The sequence below is a fragment of the Glycine max genome, chromosome 19, assembly GCF_000004515.6.
Source record: "Glycine max cultivar Williams 82 chromosome 19, Glycine_max_v4.0, whole genome shotgun sequence".
Lineage (NCBI taxonomy): Eukaryota > Viridiplantae > Streptophyta > Magnoliopsida > Fabales > Fabaceae > Glycine > Glycine max.
Window position 1 is genome coordinate 34,060,022 of NC_038255.2, and position 21,763 is coordinate 34,081,784.

Sequence of the window (21,763 nt, forward strand, 5' to 3'; positions counted from 1 at the left end):
CGAAGTGCATCATGTTCTCAACCGCGTCAGCCAACAAGGATCATCCCGATGTTGGATCAATTTGCGTCATTCTTTCAAGGTTTCATTCGTGACGTTGTGGATGTGAAAGCGGACGGTAACTGTGGATATCGGTCCATTGGCGCTTTATTAGGTATGGGGGAAGATTCGTGGCCGTTAGTGCGTAATGAATTGCTTAAAGAACTTGGCAGGTGGTCGCATGAGTACATGAACCTCTTCGGTGGCACAGAGAGATTTGAACAATTAAAGTTGTCCCTACTTGTTGATGGATTTTCAAAGGTATGTTTTTAGGTTAATTTTTTTTAATAACAATGTTTAAATTACTTACATGTGTATATTTGGTTCATTCAGGTTAGTGTGGACAAGTGGATGGATATAACAGACATGGGATATGTGATTGCTTCACGGTATAACGTAATCCTTGTATCGTTGTCCCAACAACAAAGCATGACATTTTTCCCTCTTAGAAGTCAACCACCACCTGACTCTTCTGGCCACCGCATCATATGTGTCGGTCACGTGTTTGGAAATCATTTTGTTCAGGTACATTGAATATTGTTAGTGTAACAATTATGCAATGACTTCGCTTGTTCGTTTGGCACGGTCAGCGCATGATATAATGTTTGTTCATGTACAACAGGTTTATTTGAAAGACCATTGTCCGTTGCCGCCCCCAGCGCTGTTGTGGTCAACCAATTGTTATTCTCAGGCAAAGCAATGGGCAATTCCATATATTAGTAGAATGCAGGAATACACAAGCTTGATGTCATTCAAAACACACTATGTAGACCTAAATGAAGACTAAACATTCATTGTTTATTTATTTGTATTCATTATGCGATATAATTCATTGTAACCCGTCACTAACCAATTAATATTATCAACTACTCGTTTGGTTAAGCAAGGAAATTGTTGGTCCAACAAAAATCATTTACGCGTACAACATACATCATTGTCATAATTGACAACACATAATGACATGCATGCGTATTACAGTTTGAGCGTGACAACACATTGGTTGACTTCAGTACACATTTTGAAACTAGCAGTCGCTCGACAACACATTGGTTGACTTGACTACACATTAGCGACAACACATTGGCTGACTTGACTACACATTTACGCGTGTCTATTTTTTTTGTAAACAAAGTTAAACAAAGGCTCGGTCACAACCATCTATATATATGGCAGACTAGGCTACTAAATCACACATTATCTTGCTTTCAAATAATCTCCCAACTGATACACAAACTATGGCATTTCTAGGAGAAACTAGTAGTCAGACGATTGTCAACTCAAGGTTGGCTTTCATTTATCCAAATGGATCGATTATTCACAATGATACTGGGGTTTACTTCCAAACTTCAACTCCGGTGCCCATTCGAGTACCAAATAGGTGTGATTTTGCAAGCCTAAAAACCAGAATACACAATACCCTTCAGCTATCCGACAAACAATTTTTGGATGAAATTCACTACCGGAAGCCATTCACCGATACAGGTAACCAAATTCGCTTTGAGTGTATCAAATTGATAAATGATGACGATGTCAACACAATGTTAATGTGTAATGATCAATTTTCTTGTGTTGGTCCGATTGAGTTATTATGCACCGTTGGAAGAACACCAGATGGAATAATAAACTTACTTGAACGCACTATGCCTCGTATTCATGACGCGATCCTGTATTACAACGACAAATGGAACATGCCACCGCAGAACAAATTTGTTGGTTGCGCGTTCACAGGAAAAAATCCTAAGAAATTTCAAATTCCTTCAACATGTACCATCGATGAACTGAAGAATTTAATTAAGCAAGTTGCACCTAAAGGGATTCCCCCTCTTGGAATTCACAAATCACAAACGGTAAGACGATTATTTTTCCGCCAACCAGCTCGGTTTGAGTATTCAGATACGGTTATAAAATATGAAATAAATGAGCTGATCACCAACGAAGAACTGCTGAAGGTGTTAGTACAATCTAACTACTGGAAAAAATATGGACCAATAGAAATTTTAGTTGTCTTTACTAAATATGTTGAAGACGAGGTCAGTGGGACGTCGCTAAACAACTGAATGTCATGTTTAATTTTTTGTTTTTTCGTTGATGTAACCTTTATATGTTTATGGCGTGTTTAATTCCCATAATAAAGTTGAATGCGTTGTTTCAGTGGTCCAAAAATTTAATTGTTAAAAGGGTTCATTTCGTATTTTTTTGGATTTTGAGGCTTTGTTTTGACGTGTTAGTTGACGGAACTGGGGAACGGGACTATTTTTTTTGGATTCTTTAACGTCCAAACATGAGAAATGGCCGCCCTCCGTTGTCTCAGGGCACTGGCACACCCACGCAAAAAAATCCCAAACATGGGTACTTGAACATGGAAAAAGGGTTCATTTCCTATTTTTTTGGATTTTGAGGCTTTGTTTTGACGTGTTAGTTGACGGAACCATGGAACGGGACTATTTTTTTTGGATTCTTTGACGTCCAAACATGAGAAATGGCCGCCCTCTGTTGTCTCAGGGCACTGGCACACCCATGCAAAAAAATCCCAAACATGGGTACTTGAACATGGAAAAAGGGTTCATTTCCTATTTTTTTGGATTTTGAGGCTTTGTTTTGACGTGTTAGTTGACGGAACTGGGGAACGGGACTATTTTTTTTGGATTCTTTGACGTCCAAACATGAGAAATGGCCACCCTCCGTTGTCTCAGGGCACTGGCACACCCACGCAAAAAAATCCCAAACATGGGTACTTGAACATGGAAAAAAGATTCATTTATGTAATTCTTACAAACAAAACTCATGATTCTAAAAACTTATGTTTTTTATGTAATTCTTACAAACATGGAAAAAGGGTTCATTTATGTAATTCTTACAAACATGGGTACTTGAACATGGAAAAAAGGTTCACTTATGAATCATTAATCATTTTAAAAACTTTTATTTTTTATGTAATTCTGACAAACAAAACTCATGATTCTAGGTTCCCTTTTTTTAAAAATAAATTTAAAACAACCGTAAACTTCGCTTAAGGACCACAAACAATCGGAATAACAAACTATATTATAAAATAATAAACTGTGCAAAACACGTCAACTATATTAAACAAAAACTGTAATAATTACAAATATTCATGTCAACTACAACACAACAAAATAAATACAATGATCAATGGTCCGTGCGGCGTCTCTGACGAGCCCTGACTGCCCCATCAGCACTGGGTCCCCCTCTCGCGATCGTCAGGCAGTCCTGCATAATGTCATATAACTCTGTGCCTGCAGTGACTATCCTAAGGTTGAGCACACGCTCCAACCTCTGTGCAATCGCCTCATATCCCTCGTAATCATCCTGTCAAAGTCAGTAAAAACATTTATTATGAAATTAAAAATAAACAACAACTCATAAAACATTAAACGCGCAAATAATCTTACCACATATGGAGGGGGGTCAAATGCCACTGGAACCTGGGGGCTGGGCGGCTGTATGTAGTCCTCAGGGTCTGCAGCTGGTGCATCCCTCTGCTGGTCAGCTGCCTGGGTCGGTGTCATGAAAGGGTGAGATATGCGGAAAAACCACTCAATGTAATCCGCAGATACCTGCCCAGGCACTAAACAAGGCTAACCCGCAGGTAGTAAGTGATCCGCAAACTCCATCCACCTGTCATCTATCTGATCCTGTGACAATCGTGCACTAACAGGCGGCGGAGGGATGCTCTGGATGTAACCGAACTGGCGTACCACCCTCTCCGGTCGAACTGTGACGATCATAGGACCCCATCTGAGCTGACCCTGGAACGATGAAATCTCCTGAAACGCCCTAACACCCCGATGCTCCGTGTACGGCAACCAGGACACATATGTGACGGTCAAACCATCACAACGTGCCCTGTAGGGTGCTCCTGTGATGCCCTTCATGTGCGCCTTCGACGTCAACCACCGGGAAGCACGTGGGGACGTCTCTTGGTATGTATCGTCAGTCACGCACTGATGCACACTAGGGAAGTGCTCATAGATCCAGCACTACACAATAATTGAGGTTAACATAACATAAAAACATGTTTAAATCATAATCGAACCTAACATATTAATAAACACAAAATTTACCTGAAGTAGCGTCAAGTACCCCGCAAGCTGTCGGGTGGTGGTCCTACAAGCCTCATCTAACTGGTCGTACATATGAACCAGCGCGGCAACCCCCCAAGCGTAACCACCACTATGAGCGAGGTCCCGGAAAGCGTCAAGGTGGACCACATGCACGTATGTTGCACTCTTATTAGCAAAAAGAGTGCAACCGACAAGGTGCAGCAGATAAGCGCGAGCTGCGACAATCCACCGCCGGGCCTGACATCTGGTCTCATAAATGTCACGAACCCATCCTAATCGTACATATGCTCCACGTGTGAGTGTTGTCTCGGCTTTGGCCTCCTCCGCAGACACTTCCAGCAACTCCGTGAGCAAGAATCTGGCCTCCTCCGTAGAAAGAGCGTGGAAACTGTGCAAGGCGCCAGTGATGGGCAAATGTAGAATGGACGACACATCATCCAATGTGATCGTCAGCTCTCCTACTGGAAGGTGGAAGGTGCTTGTCTCACTGTGCCACCTCTCCACAAATACGGATATAAGTCCAGGATCGCCAGTAATAACTGAACAATCTATCAGTGGACTTAATCCTGTGGCAGCCACCAGGCCTTCAATCTCAGGCACTGGCCTCCCAATCAGTGTCACCTTCCTCCCATGTGACACTAACTTCAAATCAGGACGTTCCTGATTTGAAGTACAAATTATACAATTATTAAAAAAAATTAATCATAAACAAATAAATAAACAATGACAAATAATTAACAAATAAAAATACCTGTCCACTCCACACGGCATGTGCAACATGCTCGGCAAATGATGTGAGCACTAACGGGTCACGTGGACCACCAGGGAATCCCTCTGCAGCATCATCACCATCTGACCCCTCACCACTATCAGCACCCTGTGCGTCCGCACGCATCTCAGGTGCCTCCGTAGGCTGCTCAGGGACATCATCAGTCATGTCAGCGACGTCCTCAGCCATATCACGTCCCTCCGTAGTCATCTGATGAACGCGTAGCCTACGGGCTGAGGCAGTAGGCCTACGCCTCTCGGGAACATCGCCAACATCCTCGTCAGCAGTTCTATCTCTGCCTACAACTCTACCTATGGCACGACCTAAACCTCGTGTTCTGGCCATGATCTGTAAATCATGTCCAACACGTATTTTTTTCGGTCAAAATATACACAATTTTCTTTATAAAAAATCAACTTTATTTATAAACAAATAAGACTAACTTAAATCAAATTATTTTCACACATACACGACCTAATTTTTAAAAAAAAATTAAACAACTTCATTTATATAAAAAAAAACAACTAATGTAAAATAAAATTATTAATAAACATGCACAACTTAATTTTTTTTAAAAAAATTAAACAACTTCATTTATAAAAAAAAACACAACTAATATAAAAATAATTCATTACTAAACATCCACAACTTAATTTTTAAAAAAAATTAAACAACTTCATTTATAAAAAAAAACACAACTAATGTAAAAAAAATTAATTAGTAAACATCCAACTCTTAATTTAAAAAAAAAATAAGAAACTTCATTTCTAAAAAAAAACACAACTAAATTACTTAGTAAACATCAACAAGTTAATTTTTTTTAAAAAAAAATAAACAACTTCATTTATAAAAAAAAAACACAACTAATATAAAAATAATTCATTACTAAACATCCACAACTTAATTTTTTAAAAAAATTAAACAACTAATGTAAAAAAAATTATTTAGTAAACATCCACAATTTTTTTAGTAAATAAAATACTTCATTTATAATAAAATAAACTAATTAATTATAAAAAATTAGTATTTTTATAAAACTTCCAAAACACACAACTTTAATTATAAAAATAGACAACTTCATTTTTAAAGAAAAAACACTAATTTAAAAAAAAACAATAAACAAAAACAAACACAACTACTTTTATAAAAAAAAATTAATTTACAAATTAATATTTAGTAAAAATACACAATTTAAATTATAAACAAAATATGACATCAAAAACCCAAACTTCATTTTTCATAAAATCTAAAAAACAAAATAACCAAAATAAATAAAATAATTCATTTAAAAAAAAACAAAACAATTTCTGTTTAAAAAAATTTAAAAAAAAACACAAAAAAAAAACAAAAAAAGCACTTCCGGAAGAAGTGGTTCTTCCGGAAAGGTCTTTCGGAACTTTAAAAGGTCTTCCGGAAGTGCGCGTCTTCCGGAATTCTTCCGGATGAACCACTTCTTCCGGAAAGTTCCCGGAAGAGGTTTTCCGGGAGTCTTCCGGAAGAAGTGTTCTTCCGGAAGACGTTTGGTTACTTCCGGAAGAACACTTCTTCCAGAAACTTTCCGGAAAAGGTTCTTCCGGAACTTCCGGAAGAACCCCTAACGGGTCTTCCGGAAGACTCCGTCGTCAGCCTTTTGCGCCATTTTTTCCGGCGTCCTCTCGTCTTCTCCCCTCTCGTCTTCTACCCTAAGGTTACTATCCTAAGGTTCCATTGCTATGCTAACAATGCTGCATATTACAAGCAAAGGGTAGGGAGGGAGACTAACCTGTTCGCGGAGAAGAAGAAGAAAACCTTGCCTTGGGCGCGCCTCGCGGAGAAGAAGGAAGTTCACGAAGAAGATAAGAAGAACCAGGTTCACGGAAGAGGAAGAGAAGACGAAGCTGTTCGAACAAACAGTGTCTTCCGGGAGGTAATTCGCGTTTTTTATAATTTTATCTTAAAGGGCAAAATGGTAGTTTCAATAATTTGCTGGGTGCACCAGCAATATTGCTGGGTGCACCTAGCATTTCCCAAGGAGAAAATAGAAGAAGGAATGACCAAAAAAGCTAGTCTACTTTTCAGAAATTGACAATAGCTTTTTGTGAAAGAAAGGACAACCGACTTGTCTCTCCTCATCAAAAGAGGACACATAGAAAAATGTAATGTTCCAACCTCTCCATGCATTTAATGAAGACTGAGAACAAGGAGATTGAAGAAGCTTACAACTCACAACGTTCACATTTCAAGTGCCTTTGTATGGAAGACTTAAAGATAGAAAAATGGTGACAATCTTTAGACAAATATCATATTGCCTTAAATCGTTCTCTAAGTCTTTCTTTGGACGATACAATATAAGCTTAAATAGTTCGTTCTTTGCTAAACAAAATTATTTGTATTTGAGATTAAGTTTCTTATCCTCACTTTGTTAGTTTATTACATTGTAATGTTTTCAAACATGTTATTTGTAAAAGCCAAAAGAGACTACTCAGTGTGAAAAAAAATACTTGAGACTATTTTCATAGGTATAAGACCATATTGAATGTTGTCAGAGTGGCATTGAAGAATAATTGTTTGTTCCCAAGTTGGTTAATAAAATCCTTCGTATAAAGGAGACTAGATAAAGTTCGGTTTGAGTGAAATAGTCTAAAAACTTGTGTTCTTATTGCTTTCATTTCCCTTGTGCAATTTTACATTGGACGATAGTTTTTATATATTGTTAAAACATTTTGTGAATTTTTTTTAATTAAAATGCGATACATACTATTCAATTCATTTCTAATGTGTTTCTTGTTATTTCACATTTATTACTATATTAAATGTACTAATGTTCACATTTTCTAAAGAATGAAGAAGATCTCTAATAGACATATATTAAAGCTCTCAATAAAAGGTTAATATTGTTGGTAAATTCCTAGATTATTCTTTGAGCACTTAGGTTATTTATTTGTACATTTGCCTTACAAGATTATAACATGTGATTACCGTCTGTATACATTTCTTTATGATTTACATTGAGTTTGACGAGACTTAGTTAAGAAAGACTACTTAGATTAATTCCCTGACAAGGCAAAGACAAAATAATACTTGACTGGGCTTGAAAAGACTTGATAAAAATAATACCTATAATAATTTAAAACATTATTTTATGCAACTTTTTTTATAGTATAATTCTTGATGGTGTATCAAGGATTAAACATAGGTTGGGATAAACTAGTATGATATCATTGTCCATTTTTCTCTATTTCTTATCTTTTTTATTATTTACTAAGGGAACTGATATTGTAGTTAAAAGTGTTTTGTTTTATAGCTTCAAGCTTTTATTAAAAGGTTGTTTCCAATGATGACAAAGTATTCTTTTGTCCTTCTAATATGTGTTTACTAAAAGATTTGCTAAGAATTGGCCACAAATCAAAGATAGCCAAAATCACGTGAAATCTATAAGATGAATTAATAGAGAATCGTAGATTTACTTAGTTATTGAATCACGAAGAGTGGAAACAGTTAGACCGAACAAGAATAGGTAAATTGGAAAATAAGAAAGTGAGATTGAAGCGGTTTGAAGAGAACCATATAACATTCATATTTAATTGAGAATAAAATATATTAAAATAAAGAGATAATAAGAGAGAGAGAGACCTGTGAACGAGAAGGTTTGTTGGAGAGTTCAGAAAATGTGTGAAGGTGATGGTGTTAACTAGAGTAAGTAGTATAACTATTGCAAGATTGTTTATAATATCTGCTACATCTATTGCTCCCTTTTCTCATTGGATTCAATTTGAACTTTAAGGTTACCAATCTCTAAGGATTGCTCAAGGGGTTAGGAGCTAGAGGAAGCATAAGAAACCTATGACAAGTGAAAGACTCCAAAATAGTAACTAGCGTTGAGGTTACCAATAAACGAAAGGGCAGGTTGGGTCAAGAGTAGTCAAGTTACACTTGACCATGAGCCATCCCTAAATTTTAATTGGGTCAATTTCTTAGATTCTAACATGTCCCTAGACCTAAATGCACCTAAAGATCTATGAGTTAGATTAGGACTAGGTCTGTTAAACTCAGAGAAATTGGGATACAAACTGTGTGTTCTCCTTAGAGAATTCTCATTTAAATAATATGATACAATTTGATTTCTAGCCTTGAAGTTTGCTAAAAAAAACTATAAATGGTAACCTACAACTGGGCTAACTAGTTAAGGATATTATTACACAATTATAGCTATACAATCATGCAAGATATGCTGGTTTAAAGGGCCAACAAATCTGCACAAATAATGCCAAATAATATGCCTATCTATTCTATTTACACCCCCCATCAAATTGATGCTGGTGAATTTAAAAGCATCAATTTGCTGACTAGGAAATTATGCTATTGACGTGTCAAAGATTTGGTGAGGACGTCGACTAGTTGAACATGAGAGACATGAGGCAGAATGATAATTCTACGGTAATAGGCTTCCCTAATTGAATGGCAATCGACCTCTGTGTGCTTTGTTCTTTCATGGTACACAAGATTTGTTGCAATCTATATGGCACTTGTATTATCAGCATACAACGGAGTTGGTGTTGCTTGTGAATAACCAAGTTCTGAAATAAGGCCCTGTAACCAAATAATCTTAGAGCATGCTGAAGACATGGAACAATATTCTGCTTTAGTAAAGGATTTAGAGACCGATTCCCGTTTCTTGCATTTATAGGAGATAAGGACATCTCCTTCATTTATAGGAGATAAGGACATCTCCTAAAAACATACACCAGTCAGTAGTAGACTTCCTTGTGTCAGGACATCCAACCCAATTAGCATAGTTTTATGCTTGAAGTTGTATTGTTGCACCTGTAGGAAAGACGAGACCACAACTAGGAGTGACCAACAAATATTTAATGATTTGTTGTACTGCTGTAAGATCCAAGTGTCTAGGATTTTGCATGAATTTGTTGACTGTGTGGACAACAAAAGAGATATTAGGTCTTGAGATGGTTAGAAAGATTAGACTTCCAACCAGATTTCTATATAAAGTTGAGTCTTGTAGGAGTTCACCTTCATGTCATCTTAACTTGACATTAACTTCCATGGGAGTGTCAATCGTAGTTGCAGTGGTGAGACCAACTTGCTGAATTAGATCCTAAGTATATTTGTGCTGAGTGACAAAGATGCCTTTTTGTTGGAATTGTACTTCTAATCCCAAGAAATAAGTGAGTTGTCCAAGATATTTCATGTGGAAAGTTGTATGCAACAATTGTTTGATTGTAGTGATAGCCTCTTGATCTGAGCCAATGACGATAATGTCATCCATATAAACAAGGAGGATCGCAATTCCTTTTGAGGTCCTTTGTAGAAAGAGAGATGGATCATAGCTACTTAGGATGAAGGAAAAGCCAAGTAGTGTTGTGCTAAACTTTTCAAACCACACTCTTGGAGCCTGTTTTAATCCATACAAAGAACATTTTAGCTTGCAAACAGTATTAGGTAATGGTGAAGGCATACCAGTAGGAAGTTTGATGTAAACTTCTTCTTTGAGGTCACCATGAAGGAAGATAGTTTTCACATCTAGCTGGTAAATTTGCCAAGATTTAGATGCAGCAATGGCAACAATAGTCCTCACAATAGTTATCTTAGCCACTAATGCTAAGGTCTCTTCATAGTTAGGCAAAATTGTTACTTTTTTCCTAGAATAACCAATCTAGCCTTTTATTGATGTATTGATCCATCTGAACACAACTTTATAGTGAATACAAATTTACTACCAAGAGGTTTAATCGATGGAGGACATGGAACAATATCCCATGTATGATTTTCCTCTAGTGCAAGAAGTTCAGTTTCTATAGCATCCTACCAACATTTATGCTCTATTGTCTACTTATATGAAGAAGGAATAGGAACAGATGCTAAAGTTGCTATCAAAGATAAAGGTTAAAAAAAACCATACTTTTCCGATGGTTTACAAATGTAAGTACTGCGACGTAAAGGGGCTGGTTCTAGTTGAAGCACTGGATCAACAACCAAAGGATGATCAGGAGGGGGCCTTGGAGGGATTGAAGGCTTAATTGATGGAACAATCGAACATCTTTGGTAAACCATGTAAGGAGGACGAGCTTGTTCTTCTACAAAACTGTTAGGAAACAATGGCAAAAATAGATTTGGATGTAAAAGAGTGAGTGTCTTGTTAGTAGCAAACAAATATGTATCTTCTTGAAAGATGACATTTCTAGAAACCCGAATCCTATGTAAATGAGGATCATAGCATATAAAACCTTTTTGATGGGTTGAGTAACCAAGAAAAACACATTTAGCATATTGAGCTGTGAGTTTGGTGCATTCTGGTGGCTGATGATCAACATAACAAACACAACCAATGGTGCGAAGAGTGGAATAATTGGGTGGCTTACCAAAAATGGGAATCATTGTTTAAGGCTTGAGAAGGCAACCGATTAATAAGGTGGACAACAGTTAAGAGAGCTTCACACCAAAAATGGGAGAGCACAAAGGAGTCCAACATTAAGATACGGACAACATCAATAAGATGGTGGTTTTTTCTTTCAGCTACCCTATTTTGTTGGGGTGTGGAAGGACACGACCTTTGAGATAATATACCATTTGCTTGCAAGAACTCTTGAAACAAATGAGATGTGTATTCTCCCCCCCCCCCCCCCCCATTGTCCGAACGTAGAGTTTTAATTTTTTTATGAAAACTGAGTTTGAACATATGCATGAAAGAATTTGAATGCAAAGAATGCTTCAACTTTAGATCGCAAAAAATAGACCCTTGTAAAATGACTATAGCCGTCAATAAAAATGATAAAATAGTTGTAATGTGCATGAGATATTACAGGTGTGATTCCCCATAAATCACTATGAATAATGTCAAAAGGCTGATTTACATTTGGTTGATGGATTGGAAATGGTAAAATTTTAATTTTACCGTGTTTACAAGAATTGCAATCAAATTGAATAACACTAAAAGATGGGAATCCTTATTGCCAAGAACTTTAGATTTCATCAAGTCATGAAGTACATTGGGATTTTGGTGACCAAGATGCTTATGCCATAATTGGAAATTAACAGTTGTAGAATTACAAGAAATAAAAGACAAAAAAAAATTGTGACAACGATGAATAAAGAGGAAAAAGACATCCAACTTTAGGCCTTTTTGTGATTATCTTCCTTGAGTGTTGATCCTGCACAAGACAACCAAATTTTGAGAATTCAACTCTACAATCATTATCAACTAATTGACCAACTGAAATAAGGTTACTGGTGAGATTAGGAGAAACATAAACATTGGTAAGAGATGAGGAAATATCACCAATTACTGTGATAGGTAAATTGTTTCCATATGCAGTGTGTATTTGCAAATTACCAGAGTAATTTGTAACATTGGTAAGGGCAGCAACATTGTTGGTCATATGATTAGATGCGCCAGAGTCAAAATACGAATGAGAGTGGGGTAAAGAAGCTTTACCTGAAAGAACCAAAACTAAAAATGTTGAAACGATAATTTGTTGAACCATTTAAGGGGTTAAAGTTGGCATAAAAGCAAGCGAATTCTGATCCCTAGAAACAAGAGTAGTAGAAGAGCCAACAATGGTAGTGAAGGCTTTTGCATTTCTCCGTGGTGGTCTGATTTGACATTCTTTTATCATGTGACCTTTTGTGCAGTGATTGTAGAACTTCTTAGGACAGTGGGAAGCAAAATATCCATGGCCTTTGCAGTAGAAACATTGGACAACACTTATGTCTCGTCCTCGAGGTTTGCCTTGTACTACATACGCCACAAGAAGGGAGGCAGATTTCTGGTGTTCCATGTCTATTTGAGTGAGGAGACGTTGTTCTTCATGAAGTAGTTCATTTAAGCATTCGTCCAAGGAGGGGTAATAGCTCTATTTCTTAGGTTGGTCCGAATGCCCTCAAAATTAGATCTCAATTTCATAAGAAATTGATCTCGTTTTGTGGTGTCATGAACATTTTGGACTATAGTTTGTCCTTCAGTTGAGAAATCTTTATAGACAATGTCAGTATATTCAACACAAAGATTCATGAAATGAGAATATAAATAAAAAATTGAGAGACTATCTTGTTGAAAAATATTTCATGTTCAAGCTAGAACCTGCGAGCAGTGTTGTTTTGGTTATAATTTTTCTTTAAGTAGTGCCATATCTTTGCTATCATGGTGAAGGGTCTAAGATTAAGGATGATATTTGGCTACACAGAGCCTATGATCCAAGTCATGACTTGTGCATCTTTAACCTCTCATGTGTCATGTGCCTCCTTGTGCGTAGTTTTGTCAGGAGCAGAATCAGTTCCGTCAACATGACCCCAAAGCTCCTTGCCTTTGACAAAGATCTAGAACTGTAATGTCCAGGTGGAGTAGTTCTTTCTATTAAGACGAACAAAGAGGACATCATATTTTTTAGTAGACATGATGCAAAGAAAAATCGCAGGAGGAAAAAAATAAGAAACTGGAGAAATCAAGAGCATAACCAAGATAAACTTGAGCGGTAACCGCACTATGAATAGTATCGTGATGTGAAAAGTACTACACAAGAGATTGAAATTGGGAACTTGAAGACTGGGAGTGCAACGAAGAAAAAAACTAGGTTGGGATCAAAACCTAGACTGATACCATGTTAAACTCAGAGAAATTGGGATAAAACTGTGTGTTCTCCTCTGAAGAATTCTCATTTAAATAATATGATACAATCTGATTTCTAGCCTTGAAGTTTGTTAAAAAACTATAAATGGTAACCTACAGCTGTGCTAACTAATTAAGGATATAATTACACAATTACAACTCTATAATCATGCAAGATATGCTGGTGTAAAGGGCCAACAAATTTACACGAATAATGCCAAATAATATGCCTATCAATTCTATTGACAAGTCTATCTAGGACAAGATCATGTTGAAGTGAAATATAAGTAGCATGAGTTTTTACTTCCTATTAATGTAATTATGATTTCAAGAATAATTTGTGTTTCATCATTATACATTATACTACATAAATTAAATAATAGTTACTTATAATCCTTAAAAAAATAATTTTGACATAAGTTTGAAAAATATAGACAAAAGTAGTATGAAAAATATAAATGGAATTAATAGGTTTGAGTTTTTCAAAGAGACACAAAAAAAAATGAAATATAGTGCAAGGATACAACAATGGCTAGTAAAATTAGGGGTGAACAAAGAATAGGTTGGATCCGGTTATGATTTACCCTACATTACTACATGAAAGACTTTTTATGTCATCATTTCTACATCTGTTGTTTACCAACGAATGTAGAAAGCAACATGGCAACATTTTTTAAATTAAAATAAAGTATACCACAACGATTCTTTTTGAACCAGCATGAAATGATATATATTACATTGATTGCTATTTAAACCAACGTAATATATGTTACTTTACATCATTTCAAACAGGAACTTATGTAATATGGTTTTATAATAACCCCCCACCCATTTCATCTTCTTTGCTCCATTGCTCTCTCTCAAAATCCTAGTTCTCTCTTGACCTTGTAGAATTTACACTAATGTGATCACAACCACAACAACACACTATAACACTCTAAGTTTCAAGTACTAGGAATATATATTAAGGAGAACCCTTACAATAACCTTGTTGTTATATCAATTTTTTTGTTATTATTGTTACAATATATTATTGGTTATGCTCTAAGTATGTGCATGTGTTATGTGAGTATGAGTATTTCCGTGCGTGCATGCTTTTTGTCTATTTATTGTTATATGTTAATATTATTATTATTGTATTATAATTGGTGTGGACATTTTATTGTATTTTGTTATGATTATAATTGTTGTGACATTATGTTTAGCATTATTGTTGATATTGTTATCTTATATCATATTAATGTTTTTATTATTATGTTTAATGTTGTTGTAAGGTGCTCTAGTATTAGGATTAGTAAACATAAGATAATACAACCTAGAGAGTGCCTAAAGTCCAATAAGGGGTTAAGCCCACCCAAATCCTTTTATGCACTTAAGTATTATGATAATAGAAAGAGATGTGTTAGGGTTATTAGTTGTTAAAGATAGAGAAAGAAGAGGAAAAAAGGAAGAAGGAACTTGGAAACCATGCCTAAAGCTCTTCTTCGTGCCCCGGCTTAGGTGAGTGTTCCCTGTCCTTCCTAAGCTTTTTTATTGTTCCTTGTTGTTTTCCTTATCTTTCCACCATTTGAATGGTTGTTTTCCTTTTTCAATTTTTCAGCCTTAGGTTAGGAATTGATGATTGGGATGATTGTGAGTAACTGAGCTTGGTTATGGATGATTAAGGGTTGGAATATGTTGTATGAGTGTTCAGCAGTTGATTAAGTGCTTATAAATGGTTGGGAGACCATGGATGCAAAGTTTCTAAACTCGAGAGTTGACGTAAACTCGTAGAGCTTTCATAAACTTGACTCATAGAGTTGACTTGTAAAGTTGTAAGAGTTTACGAGTTTACATAATAGAAAAAATAATAGGGTAAATGTTAGAATTAATGTCTCATGTGAAAGGCATGTGACTTATGTAGGGACTAATAAATAAATAATTAATAATTAAGGACTAAATTGTAATTGAGCTTAATAGGAGAAGTTTCTAGGGTTAACTGCTACTTGATGGGAGTAGTGGTTATAAAAGGGGGTTAATACCCACTAACGTGAAATAAGGTCCCCTTCTTGACATAAAAGTGTTTTCTCTCACCTATAGTCATCACGAAAGTAGAGAGAGGCAAAAAGAAAGGTCTAAGGAAGTGAAATCTTATTTCTCTCATCTTCCAAGGAAATCAAAGTACACCAGAGAGAAATCTTCCTATGGAGAAAGATACAAGTCTTCCTTTGGAGAGAGGTACACATTATCTATTTATTTGTTGTTTGTGAGAATCATAGGTATCAAGACTCTGTTGGTTTCCTATAATTGATAATCTAGGAAACCCCTTAAGAATTTTACATGTGATATCAGAGCATGTGTTATCTATGAAGCACTGACACCGACATGGATACCGGACACGTGGACACCTGTAATGTCCAAAATGTAGGACACAGACATGGCTATATATATACATAAAATTAAATAAAATAAAATTACATAAAATTAAATATGAGTGATATGCATAAAAGATCTAAATTAAAAATCAAGATTTATATATTCATCATCATCTAAAAAGAACTTTTCCTATGATAATGAGTCATAAAAAAATACTAAGAGACCTCATTATACAATTTGTACGCTTTGTTTCTTTACAAAAAAAAAATTATAAAGCAAGATGATGAATTAGCACTTCAAGTCTTCAAGAATTCCACAAACTAGCAATCATCATTGAAAAAGACACTTTCTAACTCTGGTTCATCTAAAGACAAACTAGCAATTTCAAGAATACCACAATCATCAAGTGATCCAAAATCATCTCCGGCTACATCCCACATTTTAGTTTCCTCTTGATGATAATGTGGAGTATTCCTTGAGAGAAATCGTAGGTTGCTATGAACAAATACTAAATCTTCAGCTCTATGTGGTGCCATCTTGTTTCTCTTTAAAGAATGGATGAATGAATATGTACTCCAATTCCTTTCACAACATGAAGATGAACAAGGTTGCGCAAGTAGCTTAAGGGCAACCTTTTGAAGTATTGGAGCATTAACGCCATGAACTAGCCACCAAGCTTTTGGATCCAGTTGACCTCTATCATTTAAAGAATCATGATCATCAAAACCTTCTCTTCCATCCGAGAAGTTGGCAAACTCAATATTCACTTTCCTCCTTACATCCACATCAAGAAAGAACCTCTTGAAGCATTTTAATCTTTCATGAGTGAGTTCCAAGTCTTGATGTGGAGGAACTCGATTAGAATCTTCACTTAGCCATTCATGACTATAATATCTATAATTAAAAAGAAATATATACATGATTAAAATTTATGTAATTCTAAAAAAAAAGGTAAGTAAAAAAGTATAGAGTTAATTACCTTGGATTTAAGGAATGAGCTAAACAATGGAGAGGAGTGCTACTCTTAGTCCAACGGTCAATTAATATGGAGTGTACTAACTCATAAAAGGTTGATCCTTCACTCTCCTCCTTTCTCTCATATTGATATATGGCATTCTTCACCTTTTCAATCATTGAATACCACATTTCATATACTAGATGGAGAGATGAAGCTTCTATATCAGTTCTTCTAAGAACATCATAGATAGGGCTAGTGAAAGAAAGAATATAATCAACCTTATCCCACCATTTATCATCCAACAAAGTATCTTTCACAAATTTAGCCTTTGCAACATCATCTTCCTTATAAGAAGACCATTGGTCACTAATGACCATCTCTTGGAGTCCTTTCTTCAATTGCTTGAATCTCTTGAGCATTACAATAATGGAGGCAAATCTTGTTGGAGCAATGGATAGTAATTTCAATGAATTAAAAATTGATAGTCTCATAGAGTGACTCATGACAAAATTTTTCACAAACATTGCATCATCCGCAATTTGGATGATCCAAGAACATTCTTCATAAATAACATTGTTTTTTTCTGTATTCTTGGCTGCACATATGTTCTTCAAAGCAAGATTTAATGTGTGGACAACACATGGAGTCCAATGGATGGAAGGAAACTCAGCCTCAATTAATAAACCTGCTGCTTTACAAACTGCTGCATTATCCGTCAATATTTGCACAACATTTGAGTGCTCAACCTCCATAATTACCTCCCTCATAAGTTTGGCAATGAAATCCTTGTCTTTGATCTCATTTGAACAATCGATGGCCTTTAAAAACATAGGTCCACTCTCTATGACAGCCATGAAATTAATAAGAGATCTTCTTTGCGGGTCACTCCATCCATCACTAACAATGCTCACACCCTTCTGGCTCCATGCATTTTTAATTGGTTGTAACAAGTTCTCCACATGTCTCCTCTCATTTTGAAGTAATGTTGTCCTTAATTTATTATAACTTGGAGGTTGGTAACCACTGATCTGATTGTTGGCGGCATAGGCAAACGCCTTCCTATAATGAGGATTTCTTGCTAAATGAAAAGGCAGCCCCGAAGAGTAAAACATCCTAGCAATTTCATGATCAAGTGTCTCTCTAGCTTGCAAATTAAAGGCATTTTCTACAGCTGATGTCTTTCTCTTTTTTGGATCAACACCAAGAGTGTTTGTATCCATTTGGTGTTGAGTAGAAACCGGAGGCAATGATACAAATTTTGTTTTTGACTTCTCCACCCTTAATGTTGCCTCATTGTCTATCTTCTTCAAATCTATAAGTCTGTCAATTGTTACCTTTTGACAAACTCTAACTCCCTTTCCGGTCATCTTCAACAAGTGTGCCCTCACTCTAGTGTAAGACCCATTAAAGGTAAAATCACAAATATTGCATTTTATCTCATAATTTCCACCACCACCTACACTTTTTATCTTTGTAACATAGGTCCATAAAGGTTTGGTACGATCATGTTCTTTAGCTTGACTAGGACTAGAAACACTCATCTCTACAACAATTTAAAAAAATTAAAAATCAATGTAAACAATTTCTAAGTAAAAAACAAACAACAAAAGCAATTTCTAATCAATGTTGTTCTTGTCTAGGCCATGTTGTAGCTTAATTTTATTCAAAATAGGACTATTGAAAATAATTTTAGTTTTTGTAAATTATATTTGTTTTATTTTTTATTTTTAAACAATTTAGATACTTTTTTAGCAAATAATTTTTTTAAGAATAAATAAGAAAATAAAAAAAATCACAAAACTCAAGGCTTTATTTTTTATTTGCTAACAAGCTACAATAAAATAATAAAAATTAAGGTAGGGGAAACTAAATAGTATACTTCAATTGATGTCCCACACCTACCCGGACTTGTATAATAATAATCTTTGTGTTGTACTTTAAAGCTCCATTATTATTTGTGTTTTTATTTTCCATCTTCATTTATTATTTTTAATATTTTATGTATATTTTTTTTAAAACCAAAAAACAGATTTAAACTAATGTGACAATTTTATAATTAAAAAGTAAATAAAAAATAAAAACACAAGTAAACCCTTAAAATTTTAATTGAAGAAAAAGTAAAATTTCAATCCTACAAAAATATGTTAACATCCACCCATTTATTTTATTTAGAAAATATGATAATTGTTGTAACGTGCTTAAGGCCACCTTTAAACATTTGAATGTATCAAATGGCACAACTTTTATTTAGAAAATATGATAATTGTTGTAACGTGCTTGAGACCACCTTTAAACGTTTGAATGTATCAAATGGCACAACAAAACAAAAAAGTATCTAAATAAAATAATAAAAATAAACTCTCTTGTAACTATCAAATGACATTGGGTAATGGGTACCACTGCACATGGAAAGAGAAAGAATACCATAAAACCAAAAACAATAAAGCACAAAAGTATCAATTGAAATTAGAAACCATAAAACCAGGCAAAAACATCAACGGGGAAACAATAGAGGCGAGAGAGAAAACTCAAAAAACTCAGAAACATGGAGGCGATGGAGCAGATGAGATCATGAGAAAACTCAGAAAAGAAAGAAGGGCCTACCTGCAAAGGGGGAAACGGAGGCGGAGACGTGGAGGTTCGCTTGCGGCAAGGAGAAGATGTGATTTTCGTTTTAGGTAAGTCTTTTTTAAATAAATAATAAAATATTTGGTTGGGCCGCGTTTGGACGCGCGTGTCCACTTGTTGGGCCGCGTCCGATCACGCGTTTCCTGCATCCAACCGTGTCCGGCGACGGCGGCGGCAATGGACACCGCGTCGCACCAGAGTCGCACCCGTTTGTGTGTTCGGTGCGTCTCCGACGCGGGACGCGGCACTTCGGCGGCGTGTCCGTGCTTCATAGTGTGTTATGAAATTTATGATTCTCCAAGAATGATTTAATTTCTCTCAATTATGCATGAACCCTAATTATGAAATTTAGGAATTTTATTTTCCGCTGCATGTATTGTTTTATGGGCAATATTTTATTATTGTTAAATACCAATTTTTTTTTTTGGAGAAAGATTATTTGAAAAGTTGCGCCGCATTACAAATTGTGTTTCGTCTTGGAACGGAATGGAGAAAGCACATATTCTTGTCGCAGTATGCCTGTAGGCCTACTTTTAATTTCAATGTTTTTGAAAAGCTGCGTGGCGTAAGTAGGGTTACTTTTAATTCCAAGGTTTAAAAAAAAAACGATTATCTTTGCAAGTTTTAATTTCTAATGGAGAAAGAAAGTAGGCCATTAAAGCTGCAGATTTTTATGTATAATGGAGAAAGCTATGACGTAAGTTTTCAATTGGAAAAGCGCCGCCTGGATGTACGTCGTTTGCAGGGAAGAAGGATTGCTTTTCAAATTTCTATTTGCAGCCCTTGTTTGCTATTTCCAATCCCACTTGCCTTTTCTTTTTGCAATGTCATTGTTAAACGTGATTAAAAGATTGAAAGTTTATGTTCTATAATTAAATTAACGTGAATGTTTTAAAATTATTGGTAGCAGTAAATATGTATATGCTACATATTCCTTTGAATGTGTTTGAATGCAAAATAAAAATAAATGCAAATATTATTTTATGGTCTGGAATGAAATTAATAGAATGATTATGAATTGTTAATAACAATAAGTATGTGCATGCCATATATATTTGGTTGAAATTAAATATATGTTGAATTTGTTAGTCATCAAAGTAGCCAAATTTGTAAGATTATTTAATTCCAAATTAATGATTATTTCAATTACTCATAGAATAATGGATGCTAAATTATATGGTTATTGACTTATGAGTAATTGAAATTCATTGTTATAAGACATTTATGGATCGCCCAAAGGTTGATTAGTTGTTCTTATAATTAATGAATATAATTGTAGGCGATTTGTGTGTATCATTAGTTTTATTTATATGCCCAAAGGAAATAGATACTACTAATTGGTGCATATTTAATTGCCAAATAATGTTAAGAATTTTTATTAGCATCATTATATTTGTATGTTGTGTGTTGGTGTATCACCCAAAGGATCATGTGTATGACATGTATTTTATGTCTCAAAACACTTATGTGAATTTTATTATGTAATACATGTTCTCAATTTACTGAATTCTTATGTATCAGCTGAGCCAATTTTAATGGACTTAACTTCTCTTACTAAAATGAGCAAGGTCAATTTCACCTCGGTGTTTTGGATCATGATCTTGCTATGTTGGAAGAGAAGTTTGTTACTATTATTGATACTAGTAGCAATGAAGAGAACATTCATTATAAAGCTTGGGAAAGATCTAACAGACTCGACCTAATGTTGATGAGAATGACTGTTGCAGACAGTATTAAGACAACTCTCCCTAAAATTGAAAGTGCTAAAAGGTTTATGGGGTTAGTGGGAGAGCACTCTCAAACAACTGATAAGTCTGTTTCTGGGACATTAATGAGTACATTGACCACCATGAAGTTTGATGGTTCACGTACTATGTATGAACATGTCATTCAGATGACAAACATTGCAACAAGACTTAAGACCTTGGGAATGGCTATGAATGAGAACTTTCTTATTCACTTTATTCTAAAATCATTACTGTCCGAGTATGGCCCGTTCCAAATGAACTATAATACCATCAAAGATAAATGGAATGTGCATGAATTGCACAGTATGTTAGTTCAAGAAGAAGCAAGGCAATCAAGGAAGTCACTCGGTCTATTATTTAAGCCACCAAGGGAATCAAGGAGCTGGAAAGAAATTTATGAAGAAACATGATAAATGTAAAGGGTCATTAAAAATCAATACTCTTTGCAAATCCAGAAGAAGGTATCAAAGGACAATAATTGCCAATTTTATAGAAAATCTGGACATTTCCAGAAGGATTGCCTAAAGCATTAGTCTTGGTTCGAAAAGAATGGTGAGCATAATGCTCATGTATGTTTTGAATCAA

At 35.3% G+C, this 21,763-nt stretch overlaps 1 protein-coding gene and 2 long non-coding RNA genes across 3 annotated transcripts; 1 reads left to right on the forward strand and 2 right to left on the reverse strand.

The window, feature by feature from the left end:
- Positions 1–498: 498 nt before the first annotated feature.
- On the forward strand, positions 499–758 carry LOC121174087 (uncharacterized). Its single transcript, XR_005889853.1, has 2 exons — positions 499–561; positions 659–758. It is a non-coding gene; the product is annotated as an uncharacterized lncRNA (long non-coding RNA).
- A 2,341-nt stretch (positions 759–3,099) lies between these two features.
- Positions 3,100–3,486, reverse strand: LOC121174088 (uncharacterized). Its single transcript, XR_005889854.1, has 2 exons — positions 3,450–3,486; positions 3,100–3,366 (listed from the first exon to the last, which is right to left on the reverse strand). It is a non-coding gene; the product is annotated as an uncharacterized lncRNA (long non-coding RNA).
- A 12,678-nt stretch (positions 3,487–16,164) lies between these two features.
- LOC113000424 (uncharacterized) lies at positions 16,165–19,702 on the reverse strand. The gene is made up of 3 exons (XM_026127061.1): positions 19,585–19,702; positions 16,824–18,345; positions 16,165–16,738 (listed from the first exon to the last, which is right to left on the reverse strand). Exons 1-3 carry the CDS (start codon positions 19,700–19,702, stop codon positions 16,165–16,167), a joined length of 2,214 nt encoding a protein of 737 aa, XP_025982846.1.
- Between the last annotated feature and the right edge of the window lie 2,061 nt (positions 19,703–21,763).